Below are 16441 nucleotides of genomic sequence, written 5' to 3' on the forward strand. Positions count from 1 at the left end.
GAAGGTAAACGGCGTTTCTGTGCCCTGCTCTGGTTTGCCAGAAGCAGCTTAGTCCTGCTGGCCACATGACCCGCCAGCTCCCTCAGTCCATAAAGGGAGATGAGCGCCGCAACCCCAGAGTCAGCCACGACTGGACCTAATGGTCAGGGGTCCCTTTACCTTTACCTTTACACCAGGGGTGGGAAATTGGATCTGGCTGGTAGGATCTCCTCCCACCCTCTTGTTTGCCAAATTCAGCATGAGGCTAGAAGTACCCAGCTGTCAATTGTCTGGCATCACAGTCTTGACCCCTTTTTTGCCTGCAGGGTTTGAAATCAAGACTATACCGTTAACTGAACAGCCTGCAAAGCACCTTTCAAGGTGCTCTGCTGATCTTTAGTCTTGCAGTTGTGAGGTCTTCTGGAGTGCTTTGCAAGGGGCTTCACGAGATCAGCTGACAGTCAGCAGATCACAGGGCTTTGCAGTTGATTGTCGGTGCCTGGAAAGCCTTTCAGCGGAGTCAGGTCCTTGCCTGCCCCACACCTGACTTCCTATGCATGACATTGGGTATAGCACAGGTTAGGCTTGGCTTGACTGCAGTGGCTCTGCCATCTGGCGAAGCTTGGAGGGGTCTGGAAGTTCACTGCACTGATCTACACCAACCTTGGGTGCTCAGATGAGACTCCAGTGGGGATTATGGAGGTTGTAGCAGAACAACATGGGGGCCTTGAGGATGGGAGTTTAAATATTGAGAGCTTTTACTTTTCCTCTACCCAGTCGCTGCTTTGCTCGCCAACCCTTCCAGCTGGCACATAATTGGCATCCCTCTGAAGGGATGTTCCATGTGTGGAGCTATATGTGTGAAAGCTTTCCCATTCTTCGTCATTTTTAGGGGAAGGCTTTTGAATGTGTGCAGAGCTCTGGATTGGAGCAAATGTGTCTAAAATCTGCTTAAAACCAAAGTTCTTAATTTCAGCTGGGTTTAGATCAGGCCACTCAGACAAGCGCATACGGCAGCCATGTGCCAGCTGTGGGGAAGCAAGTAAATAGTGCCCCCTCCATTTGCCTTGCAGTTTATGCCACGACTGCTGCTAATCCTAGCGAATCGTCTTACGCGTGTTATTTTGATGACAAGAGGCAAACCTACCTTGGTGACTGGTACAGTGTCAATTGGATGGAAGATTCCGATGTGGTGAGTCCCCAAGATCCAGTAACTTGCTTTTTCTTTCATCTGACATTACGGATCTTGTTTTGTTTTTTAAATGCTTTATTTAGTGCAGTTTTGTTTACCACCAAGAGCCACAATGGGCCCTTTTAGAGTAGGAGAACCAAAGGCAGTGTATTCTCGGGAGTGTTTTCTCTAAGCTGACTTGATACATGTCTAGTACAGGCTTTCCATTGTGCACCCCAGTATTACCAGCCACATCTAAGTAGGAAGGTGGCTTCCTGCTTACTAGTAGAGACATCCTCTTTCAAGCAGGGAACTGACTCACAAGAGGTACATCTCTAGATCCACATACTTGCATCCTGCACAGAGGATTTAGCAGTGTCTAAAGGCCTGGGCGTTGTAGATGTTACCGAGAAGTGATGACATTATCTTGAGTCTACAAGCCACAAGCTTTCGACACATGTGCAAGCTTAAATTTGCTGCCTCAGCCTCTGGGGGCAACTCCACCATGATGTTGGTGGTGCTTGTGGTGATCACACAGGGTCCCCGGACATTTCACTGTCTATTGATCCCTGTGCCACCACTTTATTTCTCACTGCCACCACCCAGGCCCTACCTGGTACAATACTGAGTCCAGTCAGGGTTAAATTGGAACATAAACTTCTGTTTATTTATTGCAGTTTAACAAGCGTGTGGTTTCATAAACAGTATCGGTCAATTACAGTCATGGGCTGCCTATCCAGACCTATAACTTCCGCTACCTGCTCTCACTCACTAAACCACCTCTCAGATATTTACTTGTCTTCCTAGCCCCTAACTGTTCCTGACTCAGCTTATTTCGCTACACTAAATCAACCTACCCACAGACTCTATCCCAATTCACTCCCACTCCTACCAACCATCCAACTCCCAATGAACTCCTCCCTTCGCCCCTCCCAGAGCTGGTTTTATAGTCCCACTGACTCCACCCCCCTGGGTTCTGATTGGGCAACTTGTTTAACTATTTCACCTCCAGCACTCTCATATGTTAACGTCACAGTGCTCTCCTGGGAATCTTCAGAGGTGCCAGGGTTTAGTGACTGCTCCTTTGCGTTTCTCAATATCCCAACACCAATAGATGATAAACAGACAAATTCAAGAGTCAATTGCTCTAAGTTAAGAAGTCTTCCCCCTCTCCCCCCAGTTGGTACCCTCTGCTCTTCAGACATCAGGTATGCTGGGGAAAGGGCTAAGATGGCCTGACAGGCATGTCCAAAGTCTGTTTCGGGGGCCTAATCTGGCCCACTGGTTGGTTTAAGCTCAACAATTTCACTCCTAAAAAAAGGTCCAAAACTTTGGTCAGCCCCCACAGCCCTTCACTTCATCAAATCTGGCCCTCTTTGAAAAAAGTTTGGACATCACTGGCTTAAGATAACTATTGGTGGGAGGATTTATGCAGGGGACAGCAGTCCAGCAAATACCAGATTCAACAAGAGGTTGTATGCATTGCCATTGTGGACTGTTGTGTTTCTAGCTAACTGCAGGGCAGATATAGGCTGCAAATGTCTGAAAAGGGCACAGATATCTTGTATTTATTAAAACTATTACTATTATTAGAACTATTTCCATAAACCAAGCAGATAAAAACATTGACAGGATTATTATAATAACCCACAGTTTCATAACAGTATATATTTAAAGAAGAGGAATAAATGAACAAATTAAGTTAATTTGGATATGTAGAAAATGTTAAAAGTGTGGGAAGGAAGTCAGGTTTTGAAATGTAAAAATGATTGTAAAATCAGTGAAATGTATAAATTTGTAAATGTATAAATTTGAAAAAAGAACTATTTCCACAAACCTGTCATGAAAGCATCACAAACTGTTGTACAAAAATACAATCAAATGGCATTCAAACTTGCAGACTGAATAAATCCATAGTACTGTTTGTTTCATAGTTCTCTATGCCCAGTCATTCATTGCAGACTTCCTAACTGACTAAGAATGAATGAATCACGATGGGAGTTTTGCTCAAAAACTAATGATTCACGATGGGTGGTCTGTTGAAGTACCGTTTCAAGTTTTCTGATTGCAAATTCACATTAGGAACTTCGTCAGCAATTGCTTCGTTGTCGTCTCTAACTATTTTTTTAGCTCCCCTCTTTCCCAAAAGGGAAGTAAAACCTTTTCAATTGCGTTGGTATGTAAATAGCTGAATCATGTGCAACTTTTCTTTCTTTTTTTCTCTATGCCTTTTTTTTTTTTTTTTTTGTCTGCAGGAGGATTTGAAGAAAGAAACTCTGCACAAGCAGTTTCTGTTGGTAAAGAAGCATACAAACACCAGCCATGTGATGCAGTATGGAAACTTGGTGAGTGTTTGGTCTCAAATGGGCAATTGCGGACAGTTGTGTTTTGCACCAATGTTTACTTTGTATTTCTTACCCTTGTCTGTGGTTCTGTCTGTAATACAGTGGTGCCTCGCAAGACGAAATAAATTCGTTCTGCAAGTCTCTTCGTCTTGCGAGTTTTTCGTCTTGCGATGCACGGTTTCCCATAGGAATGCATTGAAAATCAATTAATGCGTTCCTATGGAAACCGCCTTCAGACCAGGTCCGGGGACAGTCTGTCCCCCGACCTCTTCTGAAGGCTGGGGGGGGGACAAGGGCTTTTCTTCCCACCCCCAGCATTTTAAAAAACCCCGAGACAGCGGAGGACTTCTCCGCTGTCTGGGGCGATCTTAAAATGCTGGCGGGCGGCATTTTAAAATTGCCCCGGGACAGCGGAGGACTTCTCCGCTGTCCGGGGTGATTTAAAAGCCCCTGGGAAGGCAGGCAGGGGGGACAAAGACTTTTGCCCCCCGCCAGCCTTCAGAAGAGGTCCTGGACCTCTTCTGAAGGCGGGCGGGGGGCGAAAGTCTTTGCTCCCCCCTGCCTGCCTTCCCGGGAGAGCGGAGAAAGGCAGCGCGTTTCTCCGCTGTCCCGGACGGCTTTCGAAGGCAGGCGGGGGGAGCAAAGATTTTCGCCCCCCGCCCGCCTTCAGAAGGCGGGCGGGGGGCAAAAGTCTTTGCTCCCCCCCGCTGTCTTCAAAAGCTGTCCTGGACAGGCTTCGCGGACCTCTCCGCACGCCGCCCGGCTTTGGAGCATCATTCCGAAGCCGGGCGGCGGGAGGAGGTGTTCCCGCCCCGCCGCCCGGCTTCGGAGGAGGTCCAAGGACAGTGGGGAAGACGCGCTGCGCTTCCCCGCTGTCCCAGAGATTTCCCTATGGGCTGTCGTCTTGCGAAGCAAGCCCATAGGGAAATTCGTTTTGCGAAGCGCCTCCAAAACGGAAAACCCTTTCGTCTAGCGGGTTTTCCGTCTTGCGAGGCGTTCGTCTTGCGGGGCACCACTGTACTACAACAACCCCTGTGAGGTAGGTTAGGCTGAGAGACTGCATCCAGCCTCAGGTCGTCCGGTGAGCTTCATTGCCAAGTAGGTCTCCCAGCTTCCAGTCAAGCAGTCTAACAATACAGTGGACGGACGCTTGGGTTGCGAACATGATCCTTGCAGGATGCACATTTGCAACCCGCAGCGCGATTTAGCGCTTCTGCACATGCACGACCGCCGAAACCCGGAAGTAACCCGTTCCAGTATTTCCAGGTTTCGGCAGTCCATAACCCGAAAAAACGCAACCTGAAGCATCTGTAACCCAAGGTATGACTGTACGCCAAATCATAGCTATTTTGAACTGGACCTTCCAGTCTGTATCCTAAATCTTGAAACTGGAAAAAGCGGAAACAAATGGGGGAACAGAACCTTTGTTTCTTACTTTCCTTACCCTGCTCCCAAGAGTTGAGGGGGGGGGAGTTGCGTACATAGTTCCTTCCTTCCCTCCACCCCCCCCCCCCCGCTTTAACACAACAGCCTCGTGAAGTAGGTAAAGTGATTGCCCAAGGTCTCCTGCTGTACTTCACAACTGAGCAAGGATTTAAACCCAGGATTTCTTAATCCAGCACTCTGTACTGTTCCATCCTACAGCAACCCTACTTTAGAGGGCTTGTGTTGTGCAATTTGTTCCTTACACCTGTCCTCTGTTCATCCTCTCACGGAGCTCTGTAGTTTGCTCAAGGCCCCAGGCACAATTCCTACTTGGGAAGCTTAAAGGCCCAACCTTGCCCTGCTTCAGCAGTTAACCTATGTCTTAATGCTGCAAGACCAACTATCCAGGGCATGGCTGCTTCCTCTTTCCCCCTTGTCCCTCCAGTTTTGCAACATGCTCTCCTTCCAGAGCTGAGACGACTCCTGGTTTCCCCAGCCCTCTGTGTTTTCAGCCAATTTCAAATTGCAGAAGGGTCCTGTATCCCTGTGGTAAAGCACATACATTTTGCATGCAATAGGTCCCAGATTCAGTCCCTGGCATCACCCTGGGTAACACATGCCCTGGGACCCTGGAGAGCTTCTGCCAGTCAGAGTAGGTAGACAATACTGGGCTAGAAGACAAAGCAGTTTAACCTGGTATAAGGTAGCTTCTCAGGGTCGCATCCAACTTTAGCCCCAAAGAATCCTGGGAAATGTAGTTTGTTAAGGCTCCTGAGAGTTGGTAGGAAACCTTCATTCCTCTCACAGCTACAGTTTAACAGTCAAATCCCTCTTTCCAGAGAACTCTTGGGAATTGTAGTGTCGTGAGGCAAATAGGTCTACTCTTGAGTATTGTTACTGTTTGTTACGGTTATATGCCACCTTTATCTTCCAAGGATCTCACATGATTTTCCTCCTCACAACAACCCTGTGAGGTAGGTTAGGCTAAGTGACGGTAACTGGCCCGAGGTCACCCAGTGAGCTTCATGACAAAATAGCGATTCGAACCTGGGTCTCCCAGATCCTAGTCCAACACTCTTAACCATTACCCCACTCTGGCTCCCAGTGTATCACCAAATATGGATACTTTGGATACAGTTTGTACATTCAGGCCTCTGTAAATCACTTGCTTATAAAAAATCACAGGTGCTCTTGAAGCGCAGCATAATTCCTCCATGGCCTCTCCATTTGAGGTGTTTTATTGGGTGCGTTAACAGTGCCTGGAGACAGATGCGAGAGGACCTAGCTCAGATCCTTGCTTTCAATCCGCCAGGTAGCCTTAGGAAACTTGCCCATCTTGTCTCAGGGGCTGCTGGAAGAACAAACCAATCGACAGAGAGGACCAGTCCTCTCCAGGTTTTCAAGCAATTGCAAGCTTTTGAAAGCAGCTCTGCTTCCCAAAAATGCGTCCATCCCATTAAAGTGGAGGTTGTCTTTTTCTTTTCTTTGCAGTCCATCGCTCACATGAAAGTGGCGCAGTTCCAGGGCACAAGAAGCGCCTCCAGTGCCCCCATTTCGTTGCCCCCCGTGAGTCACTATGACCTCACCCCCAGCCCCGACGTCCCCCTTGCGATCATGAAGCGCAAACTGATGGCCACAAACGACGCGGTTGAGGCCAAGGCTATTCTAGGAGAGATGAAGAGACACCTGGAGGTAAGAGCCGAGAGAGGCGCAATATTATCGACAGTGTGGCAGGGTCGGAAGTAGGAGCTCACTGCACCCATGCGAATGCCGCTAATTCGTGTTGTACTTCATTTGATAGAACAATGTTCTGAAAATCACCAACCCAAAGGAGGGAAGGCTCTGTGCAGTGGTTGGTGCAGGGGTACCAAAAAAAGGATGTTGAAAACATCCGAGTGACCTGTTCTAGTGCTTTATGAAAGAAAGGTGTAGACTTGCAGCAAATCAGCCTGTCAGGTCTCGAAGCCTTTGCAGAAATGGGATGGACCCCGCAACAAGGAGATGGCTTCTCCATGCCCAAGCAAACATTCATATGTTCTTTATACACAAAGCAACATACGTCACTTGGGCTAGGGCTTCCCATCACTCCACTTGACCAGATAAGGGCATAGGTGGCAAATACCCAAATCTTACAGATATTTTCCTTTGCTGGGCTCAGAGACCAGCACCCCAAGCACGCAGATAACATCAAAGGAAGCTGATCAGCCTATATAAAAAATATAAACTTATATGAGCTGATTGTTACAACTACTGCCAGTTAATTGTGGAGTTCTCTTGATTACCAAGATGGCATTTGCAGAGCTTCTGAAATACTTCACCTTTGGTTCTACACAAACAGGCAGGATATGCCCCTGAGCGCTACACTCAGCGCTGATCTGCTTGAGTGCTCCTGCTTTGCACGTGCTAAAGCTGCTTCCTTAAAATACCTCTTCTGCAAATTTTGGTGGTGAACTTTTGAGCGAGGACGATTTCAGCGTTGCCTACTAGCAGCAGTTTTTGAGAGTTGGTCAGCATGCTGCAGTACGAAATACTTGTTGTCTGTGTTGTCCATGATACTGTCTCATGATCTGAGAAGCACCTCAACAGGCTGCCAACTAGCTGGGAGGTTTTCTGTTTTCAAACTGGAACATCCCAAGCTTCCTTTTTCAGTATGTTTTGCGTGCACAGTCCCCAGAAAAGGCGCTTTCACAGCAGACTGTGGGAACCCATCTGTTCCAGCGCGAACAAAAGGAAGAGACTTGTTTCCCCCCACATGAGTGGTGGGGATGTGCTGTGATTTCCCCCAGAGGTCACCTGAGCAAGCAAGATGTGAAACTCAGCCTAGGATGCTTTCGGTTCTTGTATTGAGAATGTCTCAGCCGAGACTTCTGTGATAACTTCCAGCTCTGAGTTATGTGACCAGAAATGAGATGTTCAAAAGGCAAATGGACATGGTGGTTGTGGCTAGCAGACTTCTTTGGTTTGACCCTTCCCTTCCCCTCCCCCCAAAAAGCTGTGTAAGAAGAGGAGGCTTCTGTTAGAGCCGCAGTTGCCTAGAGGGCACCAAGGAGCTGTGTTCTAAATAACAAAAGAGTTACTCTTGTCTCTTCCTCCACAGGCTAAAGAGCAAATCCAGAATGCCATGCGCAAGATTATATCCTTCATAACACTTTCCAGTGAGCACACAGAGCAGCTCCTATCGGAGAGGATGAGCCTCACGAATTACGACTGTTACGAGGCCTCAGTGCGTCACTTCAAGAGCCATTGCTTCAACTGGCATGCCTCCCCTGTGGTAAGTCTCTTCAGACTTGGAGCCAAGGCTCAGGCACTGCACCCTCGAGGAAGGCGCATGTATCGGTCCTTCCCAAAATACACAGAACACCCTGTCACGGAATTCTACTCAATATTGATCCAGAGTAGATTAGCAGAGTAAAAAACATAAACACGTTGCAGGATTCCCCCCAAAATAGATCAGAGGCAATTATATTTCATCCAGCAGAGCTTTACTGCTACTGAAGGCAAATGAGCATAATGGTCAGAAATCCAATATATTTAGGATTGGCACTGTCCATAAGAAATCAAGTTACAGCAGACTTGACTGAAACTTACAATAAGACTAACCCTTAACACTATATACAGAACACAAGACCAGAAGGGGGAGGAGAGAGAGAGAGAGAGAGAGAGAGAGAGAGAGAGAGAGAGAGAGAGAGAGAGAGAAACTCAGGCTCTTTCTGGCCCTACTTTTATAGTCATCATGATTTTGACAGAAAGAGATGAGAGAACCAGTTTAAGCCAGCTGTACTCAGCTTCTCTGAAGGTATAACCCAAACATCATGAACCTTCTGCTTGTTTCACACACAAGCTTTCAGAACCCTCTTTGAGTTAATTAGAATAGGAAAGATCTCTACACATCAGATCAATACTTTCTGTATGCAAACTGACACTCTTGGCCTAATCTATCCCTGCTCACCACCTCTGTCTGCACTGGTGAGGGAAGCAGAAGTTTAAAAAACATTTGTAGAGCCAACTCCCCACTTGTGCACACATGCGTGGCCTTGGGAACCCGGAAGTGGGGAGCAGCCTGGAGAGCCCTCCTGGCTCGTGAGGAGACCCTTCCCAAAGCCTGAAAAGAGGACGTCCTCTTTGGGTTCTGGAGAGGGTCTCTCCATGAGCCACAAGGGGCCCCACTTATGGAGGGGGGCGGCGGAACATAACCACTGTGTAAGTGGGGAGTCACCTGTACCATATTTTGGTTTGCACAAGGTGTGCATATTTTCCATTTTGCTAAAGTATAGCCACACTTAAGTGTAAGGTGATGGATTAGTAGACAGGGCTAACTGCTGCATCTCTCTGGGAGGAGCTTGCATCAAGATACCTTGGTTGTCTTGGGAGGGATATTTTATATCTGATCAGTTGCTTTACTTCTTTGAGTGAGCTGTCAGTGAGTGAATAGTTCGTGCCTCTGGCAAGAGTGGTCTGACCTCCCCTGACAGCAAACTGGGTGGGAATGAAGGGGAGGGGGAGAGAAGCCATGCCCCATCCCTTTTCTTGCTCTGGTTTCACCCCCACAGACTTCGGCTTCACCCCTAGCCATTACTCCCCTCTCCCCACTGAAAGGGACTACAGCCCTCAGATGAATGGCTGCCTGCCTTAGGATTATGCGTTGAGTGGGGGAAAGGTGTAATTCTCCTCCTTGTTTGTTTTTCAGTATGAATATGCTCTGAGACAACTGTATGCTTTGGTCAACGTCTGTGAAACAGGATATCCCATTGACAGGTAAAATCTGTGTACCAATGATCTTGAGGTGTGATGTGCATTTTCTAGAAGGAGAACATCAATTGTATATTTGGGCTGATTCTTACTACCTTCTATAAGTAATCTGAAGATAGATAGACTATCGACACAGGGAGAGAGAACTGTTATATGAAATGTGCTTGTAGCATTTACATGCCAGCAAACCATAGATAGATATGTGTGTCTTTGTTTAATCTTACTGACCTATATTTGCGCCTGCCCATTGCCGTGCTAGTAATGGAGTGTGCAAGGTGAGAGAATCATAGAATTGTAGAGTTGGAAGAGGATCATCTTGCCCGACCCCCTGCAGTGCCAGGAATATGCAGCTGTCCCATGCAGGGATCAAACCTGCAACCTTGGCATTCTCAGCACCCTGCTCTAACCAACTGAGCTATCCTGCTGCCCAAGCAAAAGGGAGGAGCAAGGGGCCATGGCTGCTGCTTCCGCCGCTGGCACCCAGGGGTGGGGGAACAGAACAAAGGCCAGAAATGCCCAAGCCGCCCAGAGTGGCTGGGGAAACCAAGCCAGATGGGCGGGATAGAAGCAATAAATTATAATAATAATAATATTATTATTATAAGTGGGCCAGTGAAGCAAGCAGCCCGTCACCAAAGGGCAAGGAGGAAGAGGAATGAAAGGGAGAAATGTTCACATTGCCGCTGCCACCAAGAGAAGAGAGCCTGTGCTTCAAAACTGCAGCTCTCTTGGCAGTGGGACGAGGGCGGGGGAGTCCTTCTGCTCTTTGTCCTCCCACCCCCTGGCGGCAGTCAGAAGAAGTGAGTGAGCAGACAGGCAGGGCAAGCGACTCAGGCAGGTGGGTGGCAAACGGGAGAAGTCAGGTTGCTGCTGCTTATTGAAGATGGAAGTGTGAGGTGCAGAGAGGTCCGTCCCACACCCCTTCCCCTCTCTGCAAGTGATCTGAAAAGCTGGGGAAAGCAGCGCAACCTTCTCTCACCAGGTACCTCTGTGAAGTGTAAGGAGCTGTGGCAGGTAGGCAGGGCTGGCGGGCAATGCAAGCAGGGGATGCAGCCCATAGTACACTGTTCCCAAACTTGGGTCTCCAGCATTTTGGACTACAGTTCCCATCATCCCTGGTCCTGCTAGCTAGGGATCATGGGAGTTGCAGTCCAACAACAGCCGGAGACCCGAATTTACGAAACACTGCCCTAGTTCGCAAAACAAATTTGTGCCGTGAGAAAACCCTTGTTTTTATGCTTGTCGTTTCTCTTGCAGAATACTATCAGCCATGGATCAAGCCTGCAATGAATTTTAACCGAAAAGCAATTCAGTAACGAGCAGTTAATAATGTGGTAGTCGTCAAAGCCAGGAACTAACATAAAGCAAAGGCAGTCAAGTGCGTCCTCTGTCAATAAAAAGAAAAAAGCCATGGAGGGATAGCCACCAGGTTCTGCACTTTAAAGCCTTTGGGAGGGTGAGACAGGATCCCTTCCAAGGGTGTGTCTCACTCCAGAAGCTGCTCCTGAAGTCTTCTGGAAGGGACAACTTCATCAGCGCCTTCAGAATCGCATTATTGAATTCCACTCTGAGACTGTTTTGGCAATTACAACAAAGGGATTGCTTTGAATTGTACTGGTTTTCTTTTTTTTAATCGTTTGCTCAGGTTTTGGTGGCCTCCTTTTTTGAGAATTAACTAAGGAATTCCACACAGAAAAATGGCCTGTAGTGGATATGGCATTTCTGTTTGTTTTTATAATTGGAAATTAATGCTTTAAGGACCCAAGGGTTGACTGAGATTGCACATCTCAAGAAGAATAAAAGGCCAGCTGTAAACTGGGGGGGTGTGAGAGTTAATTGCATAATTTGATTTAAAGCGCTTGGGTTTTGTTTGAAGATAAGACCATGGTCGCAAAAGCCCCCCACACTGAAGGAGACGAATGTCTGTTCTGTTTTCTGATTCTTATGTAATTGTATGTTTACACAACTTGGTGGGAGATTGTGCAGTGTTGACCTGTGAAGGATAATAAAACATGTTGAGCTGCTTATGCCTCACTCTAAACTCACATTTGTCTCCAGTCTTTTAATTGGGTGGCTTGTTAAGCAGCAACTTGCACCTCAGGTGTGTTTGTGGTTTCACTTTAGCCTCTTTGATGCTTCCCCAGTGGAACTACATTATTGCCATTTGCTGAGGCACTCTAGTACTATAATGCAGCGAAAGTAGGATTTATTTTCTCCTTTTTTTGCCAAGTGCCTGGAACATTGGTGATGTAAGTTAGAAAGAGGCACAGGGAAAGCTCTTTCAAATAACCACATTGGATCCCATTGTAAAAGCCCACATAGAGCAGGTGTCCCCTTTGCTTAGTCCAATGGTCTGCATTCACCCCTGGACAGCAGGGTTGCATGACAGTGGTGGCTCTGGCCAAAAGTCGGGTGGCTTTATCCCCACACTTGCATACAGCCCCTTCTTCAGCTGGTTGGTGCGGGTGAGCTGAGGAGGTGTTTCCCCCCATCCCATAATCAATCGGATGATCAAGAAGAGAACATCTTGCATTTTTTACCAGGGTGCTCTGCTCTGCTCTCCCCAGCATGGCACCAACTTAATTTCATCCTGTTGCCGCTGCCAAAATCAGTGGGGTCTTGGGGGGGGATGTGGCGAAAAGGCCCAATTGAGTCCCCAAACTGGGAGTTAGCAACCACTGAAAGTAGCTATTCCCCCACCTTGCTGCCTTTCCTAGCTCACCGTTCCTTTGTGTATTTCAAAAACACCAACTCTCAATGTGACCTTTTGCAAGTGCTTACGGAGCTGCTTGTAGCCCCAATGTTCCATGCTAGGAAGCTGCAGGTAAAATGTTGCTGTTGCCTTCTGAAAACAATGAATGAATAATCCATTCATTATTCACTGAGACCTAGACTGTTGCGCATGCTCCCATGTACTCTGCATCCTGAGCGCTTGCACCACTGATTCAGAAAGTGGTGTATGTCCAATATTATTCACAGTCCATATCCATCCTGTCTTCTCCTAGGAAATACTTCGTTTTGATCCATTCCCCTGCCCCAAGCCAGCTTTTGATTTGAATTGAGAAAAAGAATGACTTAGCTGTGTTTTACGCTCTTGTACACGGACGGCCCAAATGCTGAACTCCAGCCGGTTGCAGATTAATTGTATTGTGGCAGGAGCTGTAGTTCAGTAGTAGAGCACCTTGCCTTGCAGCCAGAAGGTCCCAGGTTGACCGGGCATAAGCTCCTGTCTGGAGAGCTGCTGCCTGCCAGTGCCTGCAATACATTGTCTGCTAAGACCTGAGGCAGGTTTCTATGTTCCTAATGCCAGGCCTTAAAAAATTGCAGTAGTGACATGTTTACTATTGAGATATTGGTGTATGGGTGTCCGAGTAGTAGATTTCCCCAGAAATATACTGCATTCTCTGGAGTGACTAGGACATTTCTTCTTGGGCAACAAGTCTCTTGGAGTCTTGCAGCTGCTGCCAGTTGTAATCCTGGCACAGAGTAGTAGACCTTTTTTTGAGAGAGAGAGATCTGCCGGTTAAACCAACAGCACAGATCTATTCTGTATAGGAATATTTCCAAGACAAGATGTAGGGGTGCCTTCAGACCCTTTCTATTTTGTGGGTGGGATTTCAAAGAATCATAGAAGAACTGTAGAGTTGGAGGGGACTTGGGGGGGGGGGTCACCCTGTCCAACCCTCTGCAATGCAGGAGTCTTGACTGGCAAGTTCAAGGTTGCACAGTGAAAGTGGGTTTGGCGCTCTTGCACAACTAATCCGCTTCACTGAGAAGTCATTCTTATTTTGTAATCAGTAAAGGGATTGATGCAATGTCTTATAACTTCTCCATAAACAAAAACAGTGCATGCTCAGTAAGTAGCAGGTGTCAAATAATCCCCAACCCCTGAGGATTGAAAGTTTGAGGAATTTATATTACATCCAACCTAATCCTATGTCTAGGTAAAGGGACCCCTGACCATTAGGTCCAGTCGTGGCCGACTCTGGGGTTGCGGCGCTCATCTCGCTTTATTGGCCGAGGGAGCCGGTGTACAGCTTCCGGGTCATGTGGCCAGCATGACTAAGCCGCTTCTGGCGAACCAGAGCAATGCACGGAAACGCCGTTTACCTTCCCGCTAGAGCGGTACCTATTTACGAGCGACAGGAGCTCACCCTGTCACGGGGATTTGAACCTCCGACCTTCTGATCGGCAGGTCCTAGACTCTGTGGTTTAACCCACAGCGCCACCCGCGTCCCTAATCCTATGTCTACCTAGAAGTAAATCCCACTGTGTTTGACCCTGCTTCCAAATTACTATGCATAGAATTTTACCATTAAACCATTTTATATTTTAGAATGTCTGTGTTTGTATGGGTTCGTCATGGCCTTCGGCTAGCACAATTTACTGAATTTGAGTTTGAACTCTGCCAAAATTGTAAGGTCCCTTAAACCAGATTGCTTTTCACCCCACTTGGATAACATTTTTATTTGTTGACGCTAACCACAGAATGGTTCTGCAAGTCTTCCATTGTCCACACTTCAACCATATCATGTCCTGGTATGATTTTGTTCCAACACAAACATCAAATGTTCTGTGAAATGCATGTTTTACAGCTGCTGTTGTTGTTTTTTTAACCACACAATGCTCAGTGTTAGGCCCCAGGATGCTGATTAAATGCTACTTATGTGAAAACTCACGCTATTGAAATCATCACCAAGGCTGTATATACAGTGGTACCTCAGGTTACATACGCTTCAGGTTACATACGCTTCAGGTTACAGACTCCACTAACACAGAAATAGTACCTCGGGTTAAGAACTTTGCTTCAGGATGAGAACAGAAATCGTGCGGCGGCAGTGGGAGGCCCCATTAGCTAAAGTGGTGCTTCAGGTTAAGAACAGTTTCAGATTAAGAAAGGACCTCCGGAACGAATTAAGTACTTAACCCTGAGGTACCACTGTATTCAAAGAGGAATTCTCTGCAAGAACTTGCCTCTTTTGACTGATCAATTTTTCTGTGACATAGAAAATGTTTTTTTTTTTTTGCTGGGAGAGCTCATCCTAGTCTAGCTTTCCACAACCTGCTGCCCTCCAGAACTTTTTGACGACAACTCACATCAGCCCTTCCTGATGTAATCAATAAAATATCCCTTCCAAGACAACAGCCATCAGTACCCTTTTTAAAAGCTACGGTATCTCTTCCATTCCTGGATGCAGCAGTTACCCCAGGAGCACCACTGCTCACTTTACGTTTTCTTCAGATATCTTTAATTTCAAATGTGCTTCCCCCTTGTTGCCCAGGGATGGGGAGCTTGCAGCCCTCCAGGAGTTATTGAACTCCAAGTCCCATCAGTCACAGCCAGCATGGCCAACGGTCAGGAATAATGGGAGCTGAAATCCAATAACACATGGGAGGGGCACAACTTGCCTATATCTGCCTTACCCCGTGGAACATAAGAAAAGGCTGCAGGATCAGGCCAATGGCTCGTCTGGTGCAGCATCCTGGTCCCACAGTGGCTGAACACCTGCCTGTGGGAAACCAGCAAGCAGGAGTCGCACACAGGAGCCTTCTGTGGTTTCCAGCAACTGGCATTCAGGAGCCTTGCTGCCTCCCAGAATGGAATCCCAGGGTGGTCTGCAGGCCATTGCAACACTCCATACAAGGCAAAGTGAGATGATCACCTAAGGCAGTGGATGCAGGAGGGCAGAGAGTGGTTGCTGCACAGTGATGGACCTACATTTGGGGGCCCCTGAAGCTTAAACTGTTATGGGGGCTCCTTTGCAACCAGCAACCAGGTCTGCGTAACCACTGTTATCTTCTTCAGAGGGGTGGTTCCATGACAGATCACCACAATTTTTTTCGTGAGTTTGTACTTTAGGTATCCACTTAAGTACTGTTACAAAAGTTGGGTGCCTCGCCATCTCTCTGCTGGGTGGTAGCAAAAGTCCGTGGGGCTCCAGGCACTCACCCAGGGTCTTGCGGCCATTTGGAGAATTGAGACATGACAGAGCCCGGAAAACAAACTACGAGCTTGTTGAAGCTTCAATGACACACTGGGCAATAGATATAGGACAAAATATAGATCTCAAGCTGTGGGAGAAACTCTGGAAAACTCTGGAAAAGCGACCTCAAATTTGCAGCATGCTAGTCATTGAAAGAGAACTATTTGAAAATGATTCATCGGTGGTACTTGACTCTGAGTAGGTTGGCTAAGATTTATAAGACAGAATCAGATACATGCTGGAAGTGTAAAGAAGTGGCGGGAACATTCTTCCACATGTGGTGTGTAGGAGTGCAAATATCCAGAGTGTGGGGTCAGGTGGGATCACTATGAGGAATTATAAAATATGCATCAAGCCATTGTGTCCACAATGAATGCACTGTGTTGACTGGGTTTGATACATTGACAATAATTTCTGACCAAATCCCACAACCCTCTGCATCTCTGGCCATTTCCTCTACTGTCCATTTCTCTCTGCTTGACAAGTCACGTACACAGCCCAGTTCAGCCCAGTTGCTTCGCCAGGCAGGCTCCTGGGTCATTAAAGATAGTAAGCAAGCTTCTTTGGAGGAGCTTTCTGATATGTTGATCTTAGGATGTTAATCTTAGGGCCAGGAAACAAATCTCACATGAAGGTGATAATGATCGCTGTCCCCCTGGCCATCCTTCTTATCATGTATATTGCTTGTTTATCACCTCCAGGGTTGCCAAATGTACTCCTTTGTAGTTCTGTTAATTAGTTTTGGTAGTTTAACTTTTTCCCCATGTGGGGGTTGTTGAAATGCTCAG

The 16441-nt window shown here is 47.2% G+C and overlaps 1 protein-coding gene across 2 annotated transcripts in view; it reads left to right on the forward strand.

Annotated features, from left to right (window-relative positions):
* The window catches only part of LGMN (legumain), a 248047-nt gene that overhangs the window by 19026 nt on the left and 212580 nt on the right, over positions 1 to 16441 (forward strand). The window contains exons 9-14 of one of the 2 annotated variants that reach the window (XM_077924609.1): positions 1053 to 1171; positions 3406 to 3495; positions 6412 to 6612; positions 8018 to 8191; positions 9608 to 9675; positions 10927 to 10983. In XM_077924609.1, coding sequence (XP_077780735.1) covers positions 1053 to 1171; positions 3406 to 3495; positions 6412 to 6612; positions 8018 to 8191; positions 9608 to 9675; positions 10927 to 10966 — 692 coding nt within the window. In that variant the 3' untranslated portion in view covers positions 10967 to 10983. Of the gene's footprint in view, positions 1 to 1052; positions 1172 to 3405; positions 3496 to 6411; positions 6613 to 8017; positions 8192 to 9607; positions 9676 to 10926; positions 11715 to 16441 lie in introns of those variants that run through there. The other variant, XM_028717284.2, reaches the window with a different exon arrangement.

Source organism: Podarcis muralis, chromosome 1 (genome assembly GCF_964188315.1).
Source record: "Podarcis muralis chromosome 1, rPodMur119.hap1.1, whole genome shotgun sequence".
NCBI classification, from domain to species: domain Eukaryota; kingdom Metazoa; phylum Chordata; class Lepidosauria; order Squamata; family Lacertidae; genus Podarcis; species Podarcis muralis.